Source organism: Rhinatrema bivittatum, chromosome 6 (genome assembly GCF_901001135.1).
Source record: "Rhinatrema bivittatum chromosome 6, aRhiBiv1.1, whole genome shotgun sequence".
Lineage (NCBI taxonomy): Eukaryota > Metazoa > Chordata > Amphibia > Gymnophiona > Rhinatrematidae > Rhinatrema > Rhinatrema bivittatum.
The window spans coordinates 316,943,084-316,960,690 of record NC_042620.1 but is presented as its reverse complement, the minus strand read 5'-3'; the positions used below and the strand labels follow the sequence as shown (position 1 = coordinate 316,960,690).

Sequence of the window (17,607 nt, the reverse complement as noted above, 5' to 3'; positions counted from 1 at the left end):
TGGTAATATTCCCTAAAAGGTGAATTTTAAAACCTGCGCGTGGGCGCACATGTGCGCATGTTCTTCGGCCCGCATCCAGGGACTTGGCTATTTTATAACATGCACACTATATGCTCGTGTGTTATAAAATAGCCTGGCTGCACGTACAAGTGTGCCCAGTTGTAAGTGGACGTGCACTTATGCACGAAAATCCCACTTCTATTGTGTTACGATGGTCGAACAAATCCTCTGGGCTGGAGCAGTACGCCACACTGACTTCAGTCTTTTCTAATGCAATATTCACTTTTATTCTCACAGACATTAAATGCTGACAATCACTGCACCCTACAGCGCCTCCTTCTGGGCTTTCTGTAGTTCCGTCCTCAGGTCTCCCGCAGTGCCTCCATCCTCTGCACTGTCTCTGATAGGCCAATCAGTGTTGCACCTCAGAGCCTATTCTGAGTTTCCCCTTTCTGGGTCGTGGGCAATGCCTTCTTCAGGCCCGGCTATGAAGCTCCAGCATGAGCTTTCTGTTTTCTCCATCTCAGTGCAGGATCATTCCTCTGGGATCTTAACTGCTCTATTGCACTTTCCTCTGGAGTGGAGTCTCTTGGGTCAAGCGTCAGTCAGGATCTGGTCTAATGTCAGCTGCCTTGCTGCTTTCAGCTTCCTTCGAAGCAGTGTCCCTTTCCAGTGCAGAACAGGCAGCTGACTTGGTTAGCTGTGATACTGTCTCTGCTTCCAGCTGTACTGTGTCCAGTCCTGGTTTTAGTTTGGTGGCAATTCAGGTCCTGTCTGCTTCCAGTTTTCCCTACAGTTTGTCCAGAGACTCTGGGCCTTCAGGACACTTTCCTGCAGCTGCTTCTGTCTTTCTAGGAAGCTCTGAACCAATGCTTACCAATTAAATCCCAACATGCTTCCATTCTGCTGCACTTAGGTGCTTAGGGTAAAGGCTGCTTACTGCTGGAGGCTATACCCTATGCACCTAATCACAGTTTCACTTTCTTTTGAGGCCACACCCTGTTTCAGGCCCAGTGCACAACTGTTTTTCTCTCTGTTTTTAGTTTTTGTTTCGTTTATTTTTTTTTTTCTTGAAAGGGAAAAAAAAGTTACAAAAAAAAAAAATCCTCGCCAGCACTGACTTTACTGAATATTACAGTTCTATCTTCAGATGGAGTGTGTCTTCTTAGTCTTCACAAAAAAAAACAACCCCTAAATCTGCTTCTTTCAGGACCCACAGACCACTGTCTGTTTAAAAGCAATTTCATTTTTTCTCATCCTTTTTTTTCCTGTGCCCTCCCTTGAGCCAGCCAGAGTTTAACTCTCAGTATTCTGCAGCCCTAGCAGCACTGCTTTGCCTTCAACTTCTTTGGCAGGCCAGATGCCACAAATTTAATTTGCAGTCTTCCTATGGAGATTTGTTTTTTTTTCTGTGCCAAGCTTTAGAAAACAAATCCCCGACTTGACACCATATGTGAAGATCACCAAGCAAATCCTCTGGGTTGGAGCAGTAAACCACGCTGACTTCAGCCTTTTCTAATGCAATATTCACTTTTATTCACACAAACAGATATAAAATGCTGACAATTATTGCCTGTCTTTGCCATATTCTTGCAATTTCATCTTACATACAGATTAGCAGACTGCCTTCCCTCAGGACAGTGTGCTTTCAATGCTCACAATACTTTTTAGAGAGGGTCAGGAGCTCCTATTCCTGGAGACATGGGGCCTCCTGAGCCACAAACTTATCTTTCCCCAGCTGGTCTCACCCTCAGGACTCTCCCTACCTAGCAGTGTCTCGCCCACAGATCTCTCTGCCTCTGTGGGATATAAGGTGGATCAGGCAACAAGAGGGGGAAAACAGGGGCACTACATTACAAAGCGCATAAGTGGAGAAATTTTAAAAGAGTTTAAAAGAGACGCATGTTGACCCATTGCCTGTTTTACCAGTTCCTCCCCAGTTTGCTCAGTTACCAGCTAGGTCCTCCAAACCCTCCCCCCGGTTTCATTACCTGTACACCCCCCAGTTACCCCAGACCCTTTAAACCACTCTGAAATGGCTCTTTTTTTTTTTTGGACTTACATGCTATCCATAGCAGAAGTAAAGTTATGCAACAGGGGGGCCTTGGCGCATGACGGATCATGTAAGTATTTACGCACAAATTTCTGGTGAAAGTCCTGAAATGCCCATGCCCCGCTCAGAACACACCCATGCCCGCCCTTTTCTGAGAAGTTCCGATATGTATGTGCAGCGGCATTTACATGTGTATCTGGTTGGCTTTTAAAATCTGCTCAGCACGCATGAGCCCAACATAGTCACGCATCGACATGCTTCAAGCTTTTAAAATTCACCTTTAAGTCAACTTGATTAATAACCGTTGTATGGACTTCTCCTCTAAAATAAATGCTTAGAGGCAACAGCTGTAGTAAAAAGATTTTTATTTAATGTTATAAAATAACATAAATCTTAAATAATAATAAGGCAAGTTATGGAGAGGCAGAGTGCCACGCAAGGCACCAACATAAAATCCCTTTCAAATACCGGAATTGTTTTGTATAGAATTTTCACTTGTACATTTTCATCCCCCAAATTAGATTACATAATATTCAAAAAGTCTGTGATTGGCTTTCTATTATAAACGAATAATCTGAATGGCCATATGGTAATTTGCACTTGGTCTCCATGCTAATTATTCTCACCTCTTATTATGTTATCTATGGCTCCTATTAGTTGGAGTGTCAATTCACCTTATATCTATTCAAGAATGTTCTTTAATCTTAGATGGAATGTCTACTGGCCTTAAATCTGTTCTATAGCCTTGTAGCTCAGCCTTTTTATCTAACCTGCAATGTCTGTGTGACTAAGAAAACAAATCCAAGGCTGAAGCACAAATGTCATGCTTATAATATTATTAGTAATTATAAAACTACCTATGATAAAAAAATGAAACACTTAGGAGAATAAGAATATTGACTTCATGTGTCACATATCAAAAAATATTTCACAGCCATCTCTGTAATGGGGCTGTAAGCACCACAACACCTCTAGGAACTTATCCAAATCTTTTTTAACCCAGCTGCACTAACTGCCTTAATCACATCCTCTTGCAATGAATTCCAGAGCTTAATTATGCAATGAGTGAAAAAGAATTTTCTCCGATTTGTTTTAAATATATTACTTGCTAACTTCATTGAGCGCTCCCTAGACATTGTATTACCTGAAAGAGTAAATAATCGATTCACATTTACCCACTCAAGTCCTTTCTTGATTTTATAGATCTCTATAATATCCCCCTTCAGCCTTCTCTTCTCCAAACTGAACAGCCCTAATCTCTTTAGCCTTTTGTCATTGGGGAGCCGTTCCATCCCCTTTATTATTTTGGTCACCCTTCTCTGTAAATTCTCCAGTCCAACACTATCTTTTTTGAGATGCAGTGACCAGAATTGCACACAGTATTCAAGAATCAGTCTCACTATGAAGTGATACAGAAACATTATGACATTATCTGTTTTATTCTCTATTCTCTTCCTAATAATTCCTAACATTCTGTTTGCTTCTTTGACTGCAGTGAGCAGACTGAGCTGATGATTTCAATATATTTTCCACTATGATGCATAGATCTCTTTCCTGGGTGGTAGCTCTTAATATGGAACCTAATATTGTGTAACTACAGCATGGGTTATTTTTCCCTATATGTATCACCTTACACTTGTCTACATTAAATTTCTTCTGCCATTTGGATGAAAGGTAAATGAAACTGACCTTACTTATTTGTGTACAGTGAAAGTTAACTGTTTTAGCCTTTGGCCTGTAAACAGTGGGGGGGAATACTATTTGAAGAAATATTTTGAAACATCTATTTTTGGAGAATCTGAGGTTTCATTTTACCCCTTGTTTTATGGTTGTTAATGAAGACAATAATCCCAGCCTCCGTGAAAAAAGATAGTGGAAACTGTGGAGGCTGAGCCAGTTGGAGGAAGGAGAGTAACTAAAAAATGCACCATGGATTAAAAAAAAAGTTGCTTTTCTTGTGATGATTTTTGTTTTGCTTTATATGATTTTTGCAATACTTTCTTGCATCATTCTTTTTAAGTTGCTGTAAAGATTTTTCAGTTGAATACCATTAACTGCCTTGTGTCTTCTTCTAGAGTGCAATAGCTATAAGGGAAGATCAGCCACTGTGAGTACTCACAGACCCAGATGTGCGTAACTGTTGGACTTGTTGCCCACTTCTGCACCAGGGGCCCCAGAGGTGTAAACCTCCTCTCTGCCAAAAGAATCCCAGCACCCTAGTGGCTTTGTAATTTTCCTGTGTGTGAGAGAGGCTCTGGGGTTTTCGTAGCACCCCAGGTTCAGCCTCCAGTGAACCAGGGTCCAACTGCAGCAATTTACCAATGTACGAGTTCCAGATCCCTTCTGGACAGCCCAACTGGAACTTTCCTCTTTCAATGATCCTTTCCTTCTCTGAATATTAGGGCAAAAGCTATTTGGGACATTTTTGCTCCTCTTGTCTTTGACCTTTGGACACTAGAAAAACCTACTGGTATGTAAATAAAGCTTCTGCCCTTGCAGTTCTCCCTTCATGGAATTCCTTCACTGAACTCTCTAGAATTACTAGAGATCTACGTATTTCTTCACAGGAATATTCCATTATGGTACACTCAGGTAGAGATGCTCAGTGGAACACACTGTATAATCCTTAATCCAAAAACATGTTCATGTAAATGGGACACACAGTAGTTGGGAATCTAAAGGGTCCCTACACACACATCAGATCTAGGTCAATCCAGGGCACCAGAAGCCAGTGATTTTGAAAGTACGACTTCCACGAACATTTCAAATTCAATTCAGTTCCCAATCTCTCCTTGCTGAAACCTCGTTAGAAGAATCATTTCCTGTAACAAGACGTGCCACCCTCCACTCTTGGTGTTAGCTGACAGAGAACAAGAATTTGTGGTGAAACAAATTTTGAATGCTAAGGCAATTCGGGGTCAGAAGCCGCCTGAAAGGGTCATACAGAAGGACTAGTGAAAGAATGTAATCATGGGTACTCTCAGAAGCTGGCCCCAAGGTCGCCAGGAGAGGTCCCTGAAAGGGGAGGTGTACTGTCAGAATCATTAGGGTTTGAGAACGAACAGCTTCAGGGATGGTGGACCAGGAGACTGCTCAAGAGAGCCACAAGGACTCATGGAGGAAGGAGAGAGTTGCAGAGTAGCCACTCACTGGAAGCACTGCCCTGATTGGTCAATGGATATAAACATGGTCATTTCACAGGGTCCTCACTGGGATTCTTGCCTGAAGGTCCACTGTGACTGTTGCCTGCCTTGATATCTACATGGATGTGTTTACCTGAATTGTTATGTAGTGTTGCTCATCTGGAACCTGCTTTGATCTGCCTTCTTAATCTTGCCTGACACTTACCTTCTGAAACATGGGGTCTGGGCAATTTTGTCCATAACCCTCTGTGCAGCTCACTGAACTTAGGGACAGACACTTCACGCACTGCTAAGAGGTGTTTACCCTTCCATCTCTAAATGGTTGCTCACATGCCCAACTGTTCTTGAAAGTATGGAATGGCTCCATTATAAAATAAAACTAAACAGATTAGGACTCTTTCAGCTTATAGAAGAGGTGACAGAGAGGATATAATAGAGGTTATAAAATCCTGAGTGGTGTGGCACAAGTTAATATAAAATGATTAATTACTCTTTCAAAGATTAGCACTAGGAGATTCTCCATGAAACTAACTGGTAGCAGATTTAGGACCTCATTTGCTAAGCATTTTCCCCATAGATACAGAATGGGGAAAAAAGTCTTAGTAAATCAGTCCCTTACAGAGCAACATGGAACAGATCACATCATTAAGCTCTGTTGGGCACTTACAAGTCACTTTCATTGGTCACAACTGGAGAAAGGAAACTGGTTTTTATGGACCATTTTCCATGGCAAAACTTGGGGCTGATATTTAGCTGCTGAGCGGCTAGTGGGTTAGCCAGATATACCTATCCACCTAACTTACAGGTCGATACAGTAACGTGCGGTTAAAGATTCCCCGTCTGTAACGGGCTGGGGGCGCACAATACAGACGAGTAAGGCGATCCAGCGATACAGTCTCCAGTTTCACGCGTCCTTAGCGCTTCGTAAAATAGACACATAACCCTTTCCGCACGCAGCATGTATATGATGTGTAAATGAACGAATTAGCTGTATAATGAAGGAATTAGCTATTCCCCTCCGATACTGTAACGGGCGCTGATATTATCTCCTTAGTAGCCCGCTGTTTTGCCGCGGCCTTAACGTGTTAGTTTACCGCCTCCCCCTAGTAGGTGTTAGGACTGTGAGTCTAGTAACAAATCCATCGACACCGCTTAAGATACTCAAAAACAATAAAACACAATTTAAAAAAAGCGATACAGAGATGAGCGAGAAAATGTAATGCTGTGGGACACATAAACACATAAAACCTGTCAGAAAAAAAAATAAAAATTTTTAAATACCTGTCGGAGGGCCGCGTGGGTCCAGGCGGCCGGCGGCGGGAGCCGGGGGGCGGGTGGTCGCGTGTTAAATCTAGGCCAGGTCGCAAAGACGCGCATTCATCCAGGCTCCTCCGCCTGGATGAATGAATGCGCGCCTGTGCGACCCCTGCGATTCGGCGCTCAAGACGTGACGTCACGACGCCCAACGTCACGGCATGTGACTGCCTTGAGCACCGAATCGCAGGGGTCGCACAGGCGCGCATTCATTCAAGCAGGATTTTCAGCAGCGCGGCACTGCCACTGAATATACCCAGCTAGCTTAAAAGTTAGCCAAATAGGTATAGTAACATCCCCAGAACGCCTACCACCTGCCTTAGGAACACCCCCAACCTATCCAGCTAAATTCTAGCCAGATAAAAAGTTATCTGGCTAGAATTTAATCACATAAGTCGCCAAGTAATGCAGCTAAACCATATAGATGGATAACATTTCAGTTATCTGTCTAAATGGCTTTTGAATATCTACCCCCTTATGTTTTTATTTTTAACCTTGGTTCAATTGAATTGAGAGGCTTATGAGTCATACTGATGTTTGTATACATTGTGGTTGTGTGGATGTAAGTGGTTCCCACTTAATTCCACATTTGGAAGTAGATGAACATGGCAACCACAATTTTTGGTTCCCCCTTATTACTTTGGACTAAAGCTAGCTGCACCAAATATAGAGTGGGGTTAGTGCCGCCCCACCCCAACTCCACTCCCTCCGAATACTTATTTTAATGCACATAAACGTACGCATGAAATTGCTTTTGTGCATACTTACATATGCACAATCCCCCAGGAAATTTTCAAAAGCCCATATAAAGGCATTTCTTGCACATAACTCCTTTTGAAAATTCAGCCCTTCATGTTTTGAGAATCGGTGCATGCTTTTTGGTAGGAAAGTGTTTCATTTTTCACGGGCACTGATTTTTGGTGTGCACTACATTGAATACACATGTTTGTGATTGAATACGCATGCACACAGTCAAATGTGCACATACTAAATGAATGTGCACACATTAAATAGATTTTTTGTGCATGCTAAAATGAAATGACATAAAACGTCTTTAAGAGAGCAGAGGAAGAGGGCAAAGTTGATACACTTGCCATGAGAAGTGCCCTGGGGCTGAACCAAGGTCGGTCTAGAATGTCAGACCTTCTTTCTGCTGGTTCTGTTCTAACGTGTGATGCATCCAGGGCCGGCGCGTCCATTAGGCAAACTTCAGCGGTCGCCTAGGGCACCGAGCCATAGGGGGCGCCGAAGAGCAGCCACATGGTGCCAAAAGCGGGGCCAATCCCACTCGCGGCAAAGTGAAATAGAGACTGTGTGCTTCTCAGGGCCACGGGGGGGGGGGGGGGGGAGAGTGCGCAACTGGGGGAGTGGGTGTGACCGAGGGGGGGGGAGGGCAGTGCAAGGGTTGCCTAGGGCACCCAATACCCTTGCACCTGCCCTGGATGCATCTATGTAGAAAAAGGATGGCTTGCACTTGTGAGGTGTGACTTAGTAAGTGTGAGAAAACAAGGGAGTAAAGATGCTAATTTAATGAAAACTACAATTAGAGATTAAGGCAGATAAGCTTCGGCAAAACAGTTTTTAAAAGGTGAGTTTCACCCTTGTCAGTGGGAAATGCAGCACTGGCTCCATTAATAATGACTTTTCCATGAGAAACTTGAGCCAATTTTGAAAATAAGGAAAGGCTGTGACAATATCTCTAAGTGGGTTCACTGATAGAGCAGGGTTTGTGCTAACTAATTTTCCAAATTTCCACAAGCAAAAAACAGTTTTAAAATGTGTTGCCATGAGAAGTATTGGGAACTGTGCACTACAGCAGCACTCCCCCCTTGGGTTTGTGCTAACCTGGGAGAGGAATACATAGCTGGGTCTAAGGGTTGCTGAAAAGGAGAAAATCAGATATATATTTGATTTGAATCAGTGTTTATAGACATGCCTGTGAATGGACTGTTGGGTGTTCACAGAACTTCTATGGGGTCTCTTCTCTTCTATGCTCTGAATATCTTTTTTTTTCAGGTCATGAGAAATATTTTTTTCTTTTATGAAATGCCTCCTGAATAACTGCTTTTACAACATTTGCTGGTTTTTTTTAGGTTATTTTGTTTCTGATATTCTCCCTCTCAAAGCCATAGAAAATTTGAATGCATTAACTTATAGAGAACATCTTTTAGGGGATGAAAATATCCCAAGATATCCAAATAAACTGTTGTGGGCAGCACCACACATTCCCTAATGTCCAATACTAGCCAATAAAATATGAAGATTCTTATTAAAACTCTGGTATGTATTACAACAGCATAACCCTAAGAGAAATCTCTAGTAGCTTTTGAGTGGCATTGAAGTTTCTAGGTCCAGCTAACCTAATCTTTTCTACAACTAATAAAGATATCAGAAATCATGCTAAGCACTCTTTGATTTGGGGCCACTTTTTCTGCAAATGCTGATGGGTTTCCCTAGACTCTGTAAAACACAAATCAAGTGTTCTACAAATCATGATAATTTATTACAAAAGTCACAACAAAAATAGGCCCTTTAAAGCATTTCTCAAACTGTTCAAATATTTCAGTAATTTTATGGGCTTGTATGTCCATATGAGAAATACACAATAAAACATATGAGAACTCTCAGGACAAAAACTATTGAGCATAAATCATGTCAATAAAAATAGAAATGTCAGGGCATCCCCTGGTCATACAGTATCCAAAAGCAAATAGACTTCCTGGGTTGGTGTGTCATGCTCCCACGCTTGCCTTATTTAAATTTAGTTTAAAAACCCACCTTTTTAAGGCTGCTTTTAAAGCTTAACTCCTGATTATCCCCCTTACAGCCTGAGTCATGTTTAACAGTTTTCTTAATAAAAAGATATCCCCAAAGTCTCTTTTGCCCTGTAGATTTGTCTTGATTACTGTAAGCTCTATTGGGCAGGGGTTCTCTTTTCTATGTTTATGTACAGCTCAGTGTACATTGAGTAGTGCTATAGAAATGACAAGTAGTAGTAGTAGTAGAAGATCTAGTATGTCGGATCACTGTGTCACTAATTCAGACTGTAGTTTTTGGACGTTTAGACTATTGTAATAGTCTTTAGCTTTGCCACAGAATCAAATCCAAGTGCTTCAATTAATTCAACATGCAGCATCAAATGTTATTAGGGATAAGAAGTTAAATGAGCATATTTCCCCTATATTGTGTGAACTACATTTGTTACTGATCAATTGGTGAACTAAATTTAAAGTTCTTGTTTTAGTTCACAACTTGCTGTACTTGGATGAGTCATATTCTGTAGCTCGGTGGTGAGAGCCCTGGTCTTCAAAACCAGCCCTGGTCTTTAATAAGTTCAACTCTCATCAGAACCTTCAACTGTCCACATGCAAGTCCAAAAAGACAGCTGGTTGTCTTCCTAATGTTCTATTTACAACAACCGAGGGTCCCCACTTCCATGGTCTGGGATATTGATATGCACAGGACCGCTTCTATGGCCAAGTCCTAAAGGAAACAATGAAAGTGTGCATGGGGGTAACTTGCTGGTGTGGCAGTTACTACCCTTAACCAGTAAGCCTTCATACTCTTGATGCAACTCCATCATGGCTCTCTGCTTCAACGGCAGGGGAAAAGAGGAATTGGATTTAGACAGCAACCAACGAGGTGCCCTGACTTTTACGGTCTGCAGAACTGATGAGCATGGGGGGTAACCAGCACAGAGCAGCACATAAGACATGGGATTACTTCCCTTAACCAATAAGCCTTGATGCTTTTGATGCAACTGCAATATTGTTCTCTGGGGGGTTGGGGGTGAAAAGAAAGAGGAATTTGGATTCAGAGACAACCAACACGAGCCATGACTTTTTACAGTCTGGGGTACTGATGCGCAGACATTAAGGAAAAACACGGGACTGCTTCTATGGCCAAGTCCATAAGCAAAGCACGTGAAGCAGCATTGACACATGGGGTGACCCAGATACTACCGTGGGAAGCTTGCTGGGCAGACTGGATGGACCGTTGCTCCTTTTCTGTCACCATTTCTGTGTCTCTGTGTAAATAGAATGAAGGGACACGACCCTGTGCATATGTTAATGTCTTCTTTCACAAAATTGTGCTGACTCTTGCTACCCATAATTACAAGCTGCCACACCCCCCCCCCCCCCCCCCTTTGAGGGCTTTTTTCCCTTTGCCGCACCCATGCTGTGGAATGCTTTGCTGGCCAGTTTGCGAGATGAGCGTCATTTGAAATGTTTTAGAAAGAGTTTAAATTTAAAAGTGGTGTATTTCAGGGAGGCTTTAAGTAATTTGTATTTGTCATTTCTTATTTGCTGTATTTTATTGCCTTTGTCGTATTCTCATATGAACTTGCTTGTGCTTGGGTTGATTTTATGAATTTATATGCTCTAACCCTTCTGGGACAAAAAATGTTGCCTAGAAGTAGGATCCCAGACCATGGAAGCTGGGGCCCTTGGTGGCCATAAAGAGAACATTAGGGAGGCATCCAGCTTCTGGACAGTTAAAGGCCCCAATGAGAATTGAACTCATGCCCCCTGGTTTACAAGGCCAGTGCTCTCACCAATGAGCTCCTGAACCTGACATGTGGGCCTGCACCGGTGAGAGCAGATTGAAGAATTTGAAGACGATTGTAAGCAAAACAAGCACTAAGAGGTGACAACACTGATGAGAGTCTCTGCCCCCCCCCCCCCAATAAAAACAAATATATTTTCACTTTCAAAACTCTCGTGACCCTTTGTTTCAGTGAGGAGATGTATTTTGCAAGTCCTCTTGTGGATTTCATATATTGCACTTGGGGCAGTACATTCTATTGCACAGGAAAAATATAAGGAAGGGCTTATAGTGTTAGCTTCCTGCGAAATAAATGATGGAGTCTTTCTTGTGTGCTCACGACTCGATCATCAAGGGGGTAATTTTCAACTTGTGTAAAGTCCGTGGGCAATGTCCCCCTCAAATGTGTGCAGAAATTATTTTTTTGTGTGCAACCTTTTATAAGCCAGGTTCAAATGTGGGCAGCACGAGCCAGTGTGATGCAAATAATATTGCGAGGTTGTTTTTTTTTGGGGGGGGGGGGTTGTGCATGCTATGTTTTGCCGTGTGCGAGGGGGTTCATGGCCTGGGTGTGCACGCACATGCTTAGAGGGAGCAGTGACCGCGGGTGCATATTAACCACAGACATCACACTCATTTTCAAAGTGAAAGCAGGCACGCCCTTTTGTTTTTAAAATGTTCTCGGGACAGTTTCCCCTGACAAAATTTCTGCGCATACTTTTTAAAAATGAAAAAGTTTGCACATAAGTCCAGTCCTTGCCCAGAATCTTTCCCCCAGAATACCTTGCCAATATGTGGAGAAAAGCAATCACATACAAGATGTCCGCATGTATTTTTCCCAACGTGTTGATTGGGCAGGTTTTTCAAGATGGCATTGATGTGGGTAAACCACTGCTTTGCTGCCCACATCCCTTGCCTTTTTAAAATTACCTACTGAGTGTGAAGTGAACTATAAGGTTAATATGGGCTGCAGTGTGATGGAGCCTGGAAAGCAATTTGCATGGTGTTGTGTGAGCTCAGGCAAGAAATCTGAAAAAATAGTAATGCTGTAAAATAGCTTTAAGGTTTTGTGCCACCACACCCTCCAGCCAAGGTGGAACAGTAGCATTGGGGTCCACTCTTTGGGATAGTAAATGTGAGAGCATTGGCAGAGGTCAACCCTACAATTTGTGTCATTGCTATCAGCGAGATCTGTGTGAGCTCTTTTGAAGTAGAAAGAGCATTAGATTGGGTTCAGCCACGGCACACGATGCACAGTGCATTTTCAAGCAGAACACAATACTTAGCATTGAGTCGGGCAAGGAGGAGATAAATTACTTCTTCCTTCTCTCCCACTCCATCAACCTTCAGAAACATCTGGGAAAATCTTGGCAATGTGCATGTAAAGACTTTTTTTTTCCTTTCCAGGTGCTAATAAGGTAGTTCTCTCATTCGATTTGACAACCCCTGGCCAGCTGTTAGTGCATGTTGTTTTTCCTGCAGAGAACAATAGGAGTGAGGCTTTAGTTAATGAGAAATCGGTCATTTCCTCAGGGAGCTCCTGGCTGAATTCACAGCAGGAGGCTGCAGCAAATGAGCCCGACCCTTTCTCCCCTCCTTTCCCTAGCAGAATGCATCACTTACAAGGCTGCTCCTTTTTAATCAGAAATCAAACTGCTGGATGGAACTTACAAACATGTCCTGATGTATATTGATGTTCTTGTCTCTTTTTTTTTTCCCCACCCCCACCCCCTCCCAGGGTTGCCATGGCAACTGCATCTTCTCAAGTTCTGATCCCCGACATCAATTTAAATGATGCCTTTGAAAACTTTGCGCTGGATTTTTCCAGAGAGAAGAAACTGCTGGAGGGACTTGATTACTTAACAGGTTTGAAACTCTGCACTTTGTGATCTCTGTACTTTGCGCTTATTACCTATGAAAATGAGCTGGCAAAAAGAAAACCACATTTATTTTCCTTTTTTTTTGTTTCTTAAGGTAAAGACGATTGGGGAGCAAATGGATTTTTTTTTTTTTTTTAAATCTTTATTCTAAACACCCTCTCGGTAGTGTACACCACCTTCCTTAGTTGGATCAGCCGCAATCCCTTACTCTGCTGCTCCTTCTAGTCTGCCTGCCCCTGTCGCCCACAGCTCCAGTTTCAAACATCAGTTATCCGCTGGGTTGACGTCTTTGGCCTTCTTTCTTTGCCACGCGGCTTTAGAGCAGAGCACAGAATCTCTCCCTCTCTCTCTCACGCAGCTGCGGCACGCTGTTATATCTATGGGCCGGCTGAGAGGTACGGCGGCAGGCTAATGGAAAAAAATAAAACCCAGGGCAATAAATAACAAAAACTCAATCCAACAGAGGAAAGCGCAACCCGTTCAGATCCAAGCTGCTCGGTGAAACTAGAAAGAAGGAGGACATGTGAAATGAGCAGTGAGTTGAGGACAGTCGTGGTGATGAGCCGTGGAGTGAAGGTTCTGTGGTCAGAACATGCAGTCATTTCCGGCTTTATTGCAGAAGAAACATTTCTTGCCATTTCACTAGTTTCCCTACTGTTTTTCTTTCCTGAGCTAAAATGTTACATTTTAAAGCACTTCCAGTGGAACTCTGAACGTTTAGGCATGCTTTTATAATGTCTTTGTCGCAGCTTTTATGTTCTGTAATAGCAGTAAATGCTATGAGGTTCTGCCTTTTCATTTATAAGAACATAAGAAAATAAGAAATTGCCATGCTGGGTCAGACCAAGGGCCATCAAGCCCAGCATCCTGTTTCCAACAGAGGCCAAACCAGGCCACAAGAACCTGGCAATTATCCAAACACTAAGAAGATCCCATACTACTGATGCAATTAATAGCAGTGGCTATTCCATAAGTAAACTTGATTAATAGCCGTTAATGGACCCAAGAACTTATCCAAACCTTTTTTGAACCCACTAACTACACTAACCACATCCTCTGGCAACAAATTCCAGAGCTTTATTGTATGTTGAGTGAAAAAGAATTTTCTCCGATTAGTCTTAAATGTGCTACTTGCTAACTTCATGGAATGCCCCCTAGTCCTTCTATTATTCGAAAGTGTAAATAACCGAGTCACATCTACTCTTTCAATACCTCTCATGATCTTAAAGACCTCTATCATATCCCCCGTCTCTTCTCCAAGCTGAACAGCCCTAACCTCTTCAGCCTTTCCTCATAGGGGAGCTGTTCCATCCCCTATATCATTTTGGTTGCCCTTCTCTGTACCTTCTCCATCGCAACTATATCTTTTTTGAGATGTGGCGACCAGAATTGTACACAGTATTCAAGGTGTGGTCTCACATGGAGCGATATAGAGGCATTATGACATTTTCCGTTTTATTAACCATTCTCTTCCAAATAATTCCTAACATTCTGTTTGCTTTTTTGACTGCTGCAGCACACTGAGCCGACGATTTTAAAGTATTATCCACTATGATGCCTAGATCTTTTTCCTGGGTGGTAGCTCCTAATATTGAACCTAAATAGTGTAACTACAGCAAGGTTTATTTTTCCCTATATGCAACACCTTGCACTTGTCCACATTAAATTTCATCTGCCATTTGGATGCCCAATCTTCCAGTCTTTCAAGGTCCTCCTGTAATGTATCACAGTCTGCTTGTGATTTAACTACTCTGAATAATTTTGTATCATCCGCAAATTTGATAAGCTCACTCGTCGTATTCCTTTCCAGATCATTTATATATATATAGAAAAGCACCGATCCAAGTACAGATCCCTGAGGCACTCCACTGTTTACCCTTTTCCACTGAGAAAATTGACCATTTAATCCTACTCTCTGTTTCCTGTCTTTTAACCAGTTTGTAATCCACGAAAGGACCCGCCTGTCTTATCAATGTTTTACACTTAACTTGACAATGCTTATGTTTTATCCTATTTTCTTCAGATGGATCTTTCTTCCAATTTTTGAAGGATGTTTTTTTGGCTAAACTAGCCTCTTTAACCATGACTGTAATCGTTTTGCTTTCCTTCCACCTTTGTTAATGTGTGGAATACATCTGGACTGCGCCTCTAGGATCGTATTTTTAAACAATGTCCATGCCTGTTGAACACTTTTAACCTTTGCAGCTGCACCTTTCAGTTTTTTTCTATTTTCCTCATTTTCTCAAACTTTCCCTTTTGAAAGTTTAGTGATTGAGCTACAGATTTTAAATTTTAAATTTGATCATGTTATGATCACTGTTGCCAAGTGGCCCCACCACCGTTACCTCTCTCACCAAATCCTGCGTTCCACTAAGAATTAAATCTAAAATAGCTCCCTCTCTTGTTGGTTCCTGAACCAATTGCTCCATGAAGCAATCATTTATTACATCCATGAACTTTATGTCTATAGCAAGTCCTGATGTTACATTTATCCAGTCAATATTGGGGTAATTGAAATCTCCAAACACGAGAGTGCAGAAGAAAGTAAGTCCAAACCACAAGGTAAATCCAAACAGCTCTAAGGAGCCTGAAATTTTTAATTCTTTTTGAATGGCAACTCCACTGACTTGCAATCACATCACAGTATAGACCGCGTCCCCCGACACGGTCCCGTGTTTCGCCAAGGGCTGCATCGGGGGGGAGCAACAAGGTTATCAAAGCACTGTAAATAAACATACAAAGGTTAGGACATAAGCTGGACAAAGCCGACATGTTAATACTATTTCAGATTCAAATAAATCGCATACCTGAATGCAGAGCAGTTTCAAAAATGGCAGGGAGCGCGTCCATCTTGACTGCAGACAGGTATTTAAACCTACCGGAGTGAGCGCAAAACTCAGGTTGACAGGTCACATGGTCACTAGGGGCCAATCAACGTGGCCCCCGTTCCTGAGGCGCAACTAGCAGTGCATACAGCAAGCAAACTCTGGTGACCCCACACTCTTTATGTGAACAGATGCCATTCCAATTCTCGATTGAGCCCTTTCGGGGCTACTGTATCGAGGCGGAAAATCCACCTCTGCTCAATTCTTCCCAACTGTTCATTATAGTTACCACCGCGCGGAGAGCGAGGAACAACCTCAATGATGGAGAAGACTAAGTCGGAAAGAGAGTGTAAATGTTGAGCCCAGTGTGTTACTAGGGGTTCATTCTCCCGAGAGTTACGTATATTTGAGCAGTGCTCAATAATGCGTGTTTTTATCATTCTAGTAGTCTTTCCTACATAGATTAAGGGACAAGGGCAGATAATGGTATAAATCACCCCTTTTGAAGTGCAGTCCGAGAAAGACCGGAGAGGAAAAACCTCTTGAGTGAGCGGATTTATGAAAGACGTACAGGTTACAGTGTGTTTGCACATCGTACAACGCCCACAGGGCTGATGTCCAATTGAGGGTGAGAGGACCCTTGATTCTGGCTGTAAGTCCGCGTGAATCAGTCTATCACGGAGGTTACGGCCCCTCCGATAGGTGAACCTTAAAGGACCTTTAAAAAGTCGATGCAGAGAGAGAGACTGCCAATGTCTACGAATAATATTCGTAACCTGCCGGCTCAAGATGGAAAATGGTAAAATACAGTTGATAGTACTCTCAGATGATTCAGAGCGTGGGAGAAAAAGAAAATCCCGATTTGCAAAGAGAGCCCGTTTAAAGGCCCTCTTTACTACTGACATGGGGTAAACCCTGGACAAAAACCGCCCCGTCATTAACTTAGCCTGGGACAAGAATTCCACCCGGGTTGTACACAATCTGCGTAAGCGCAAAAATTGCCCAGTGGGGATGTTATGACGTAAATTGCGCGGATGACAGCTTTGAAATGAAAGCAAAGTATTGCGATCAGTGTCTTTCCGGTAAATCGTTGTGGTAAACTGGTTTTCATGGACAGATATCACTATATCTAAAAAAGGAATTTGGCGTGGATGTATTACAAAATTGAACTGTATATTCGGATCACAGGAGTTAAGCCAGTCAAAGAAAAGAAAAAACTGTATATCGGTACCCCGCCATATTAAAAAAATATCGTCAATAAATCGACGCCATAGGGATATATGCTGGAAGCCATCTGATGGATATACAAAGGTTTCCTCAAAACGAGCCACAAAAAGGCATGCCAGGCTCGGAGCCATTGTAGCCCTCATTGCAGTGCCTTTTATCTGTTGGAAAAAAGAATCCTTGAACCGAAAATAATTTTTGGTAAGGGCCAATTCTGTTGTGATTGACCAATCCGAAAGTGGATCCTTGGGCCGACCGCCGGAGGGAGACGGACGGGAGGCAGACTAGATGAAACGATGAATCTTCACCTGGAAACCCGTGACCCCTCCAGAGGAGCTGTAGAGGCCCGGGTCGCTAGGGCTTAGGAGTCTTCGCCCTGGAAGCCCGAGATCCCCCCAGGAGGAGCCTGTAGGGACCCGGACCGCTGGGTCTTAGGTGATAACAGAAGAATCCAAGGAAGCGATACGAACCGGGGTACAAGCAGGCAGAGAGCGGAGTCAGGCAGGCAGAGATCAGGAACCAGGCAGGCAAACGATACCAGAGTCAGGCAGGCAGAAGTCAGAAACCAGGCAGGCAGATAAACGATACCAGAGTCAGGCAGGCAGAAGTCAGGAACCAGGCAG

General features: G+C 42.8%; 1 protein-coding gene across 6 annotated transcripts in view; it reads left to right on the top strand.

Annotated features, from left to right (window-relative positions):
• LOC115094464 (probable E3 ubiquitin-protein ligase MID2) overlaps positions 1-17,607 on the top strand; it is an 839,223-nt gene that overhangs the window by 649,683 nt on the left and 171,933 nt on the right. For all 6 annotated transcript variants that reach the window (XR_003857558.1, XM_029607549.1, XM_029607550.1 and 3 more), the window contains one exon: positions 12,794-12,921. Coding sequence is in view for 5 of the 6 variants with exons in the window: in XM_029607549.1 (XP_029463409.1) it covers positions 12,794-12,921 (128 nt within the window). In the remaining variant the exon portion in view is untranslated. The remainder of the gene's footprint in view (positions 1-12,793; positions 12,922-17,607) is intronic.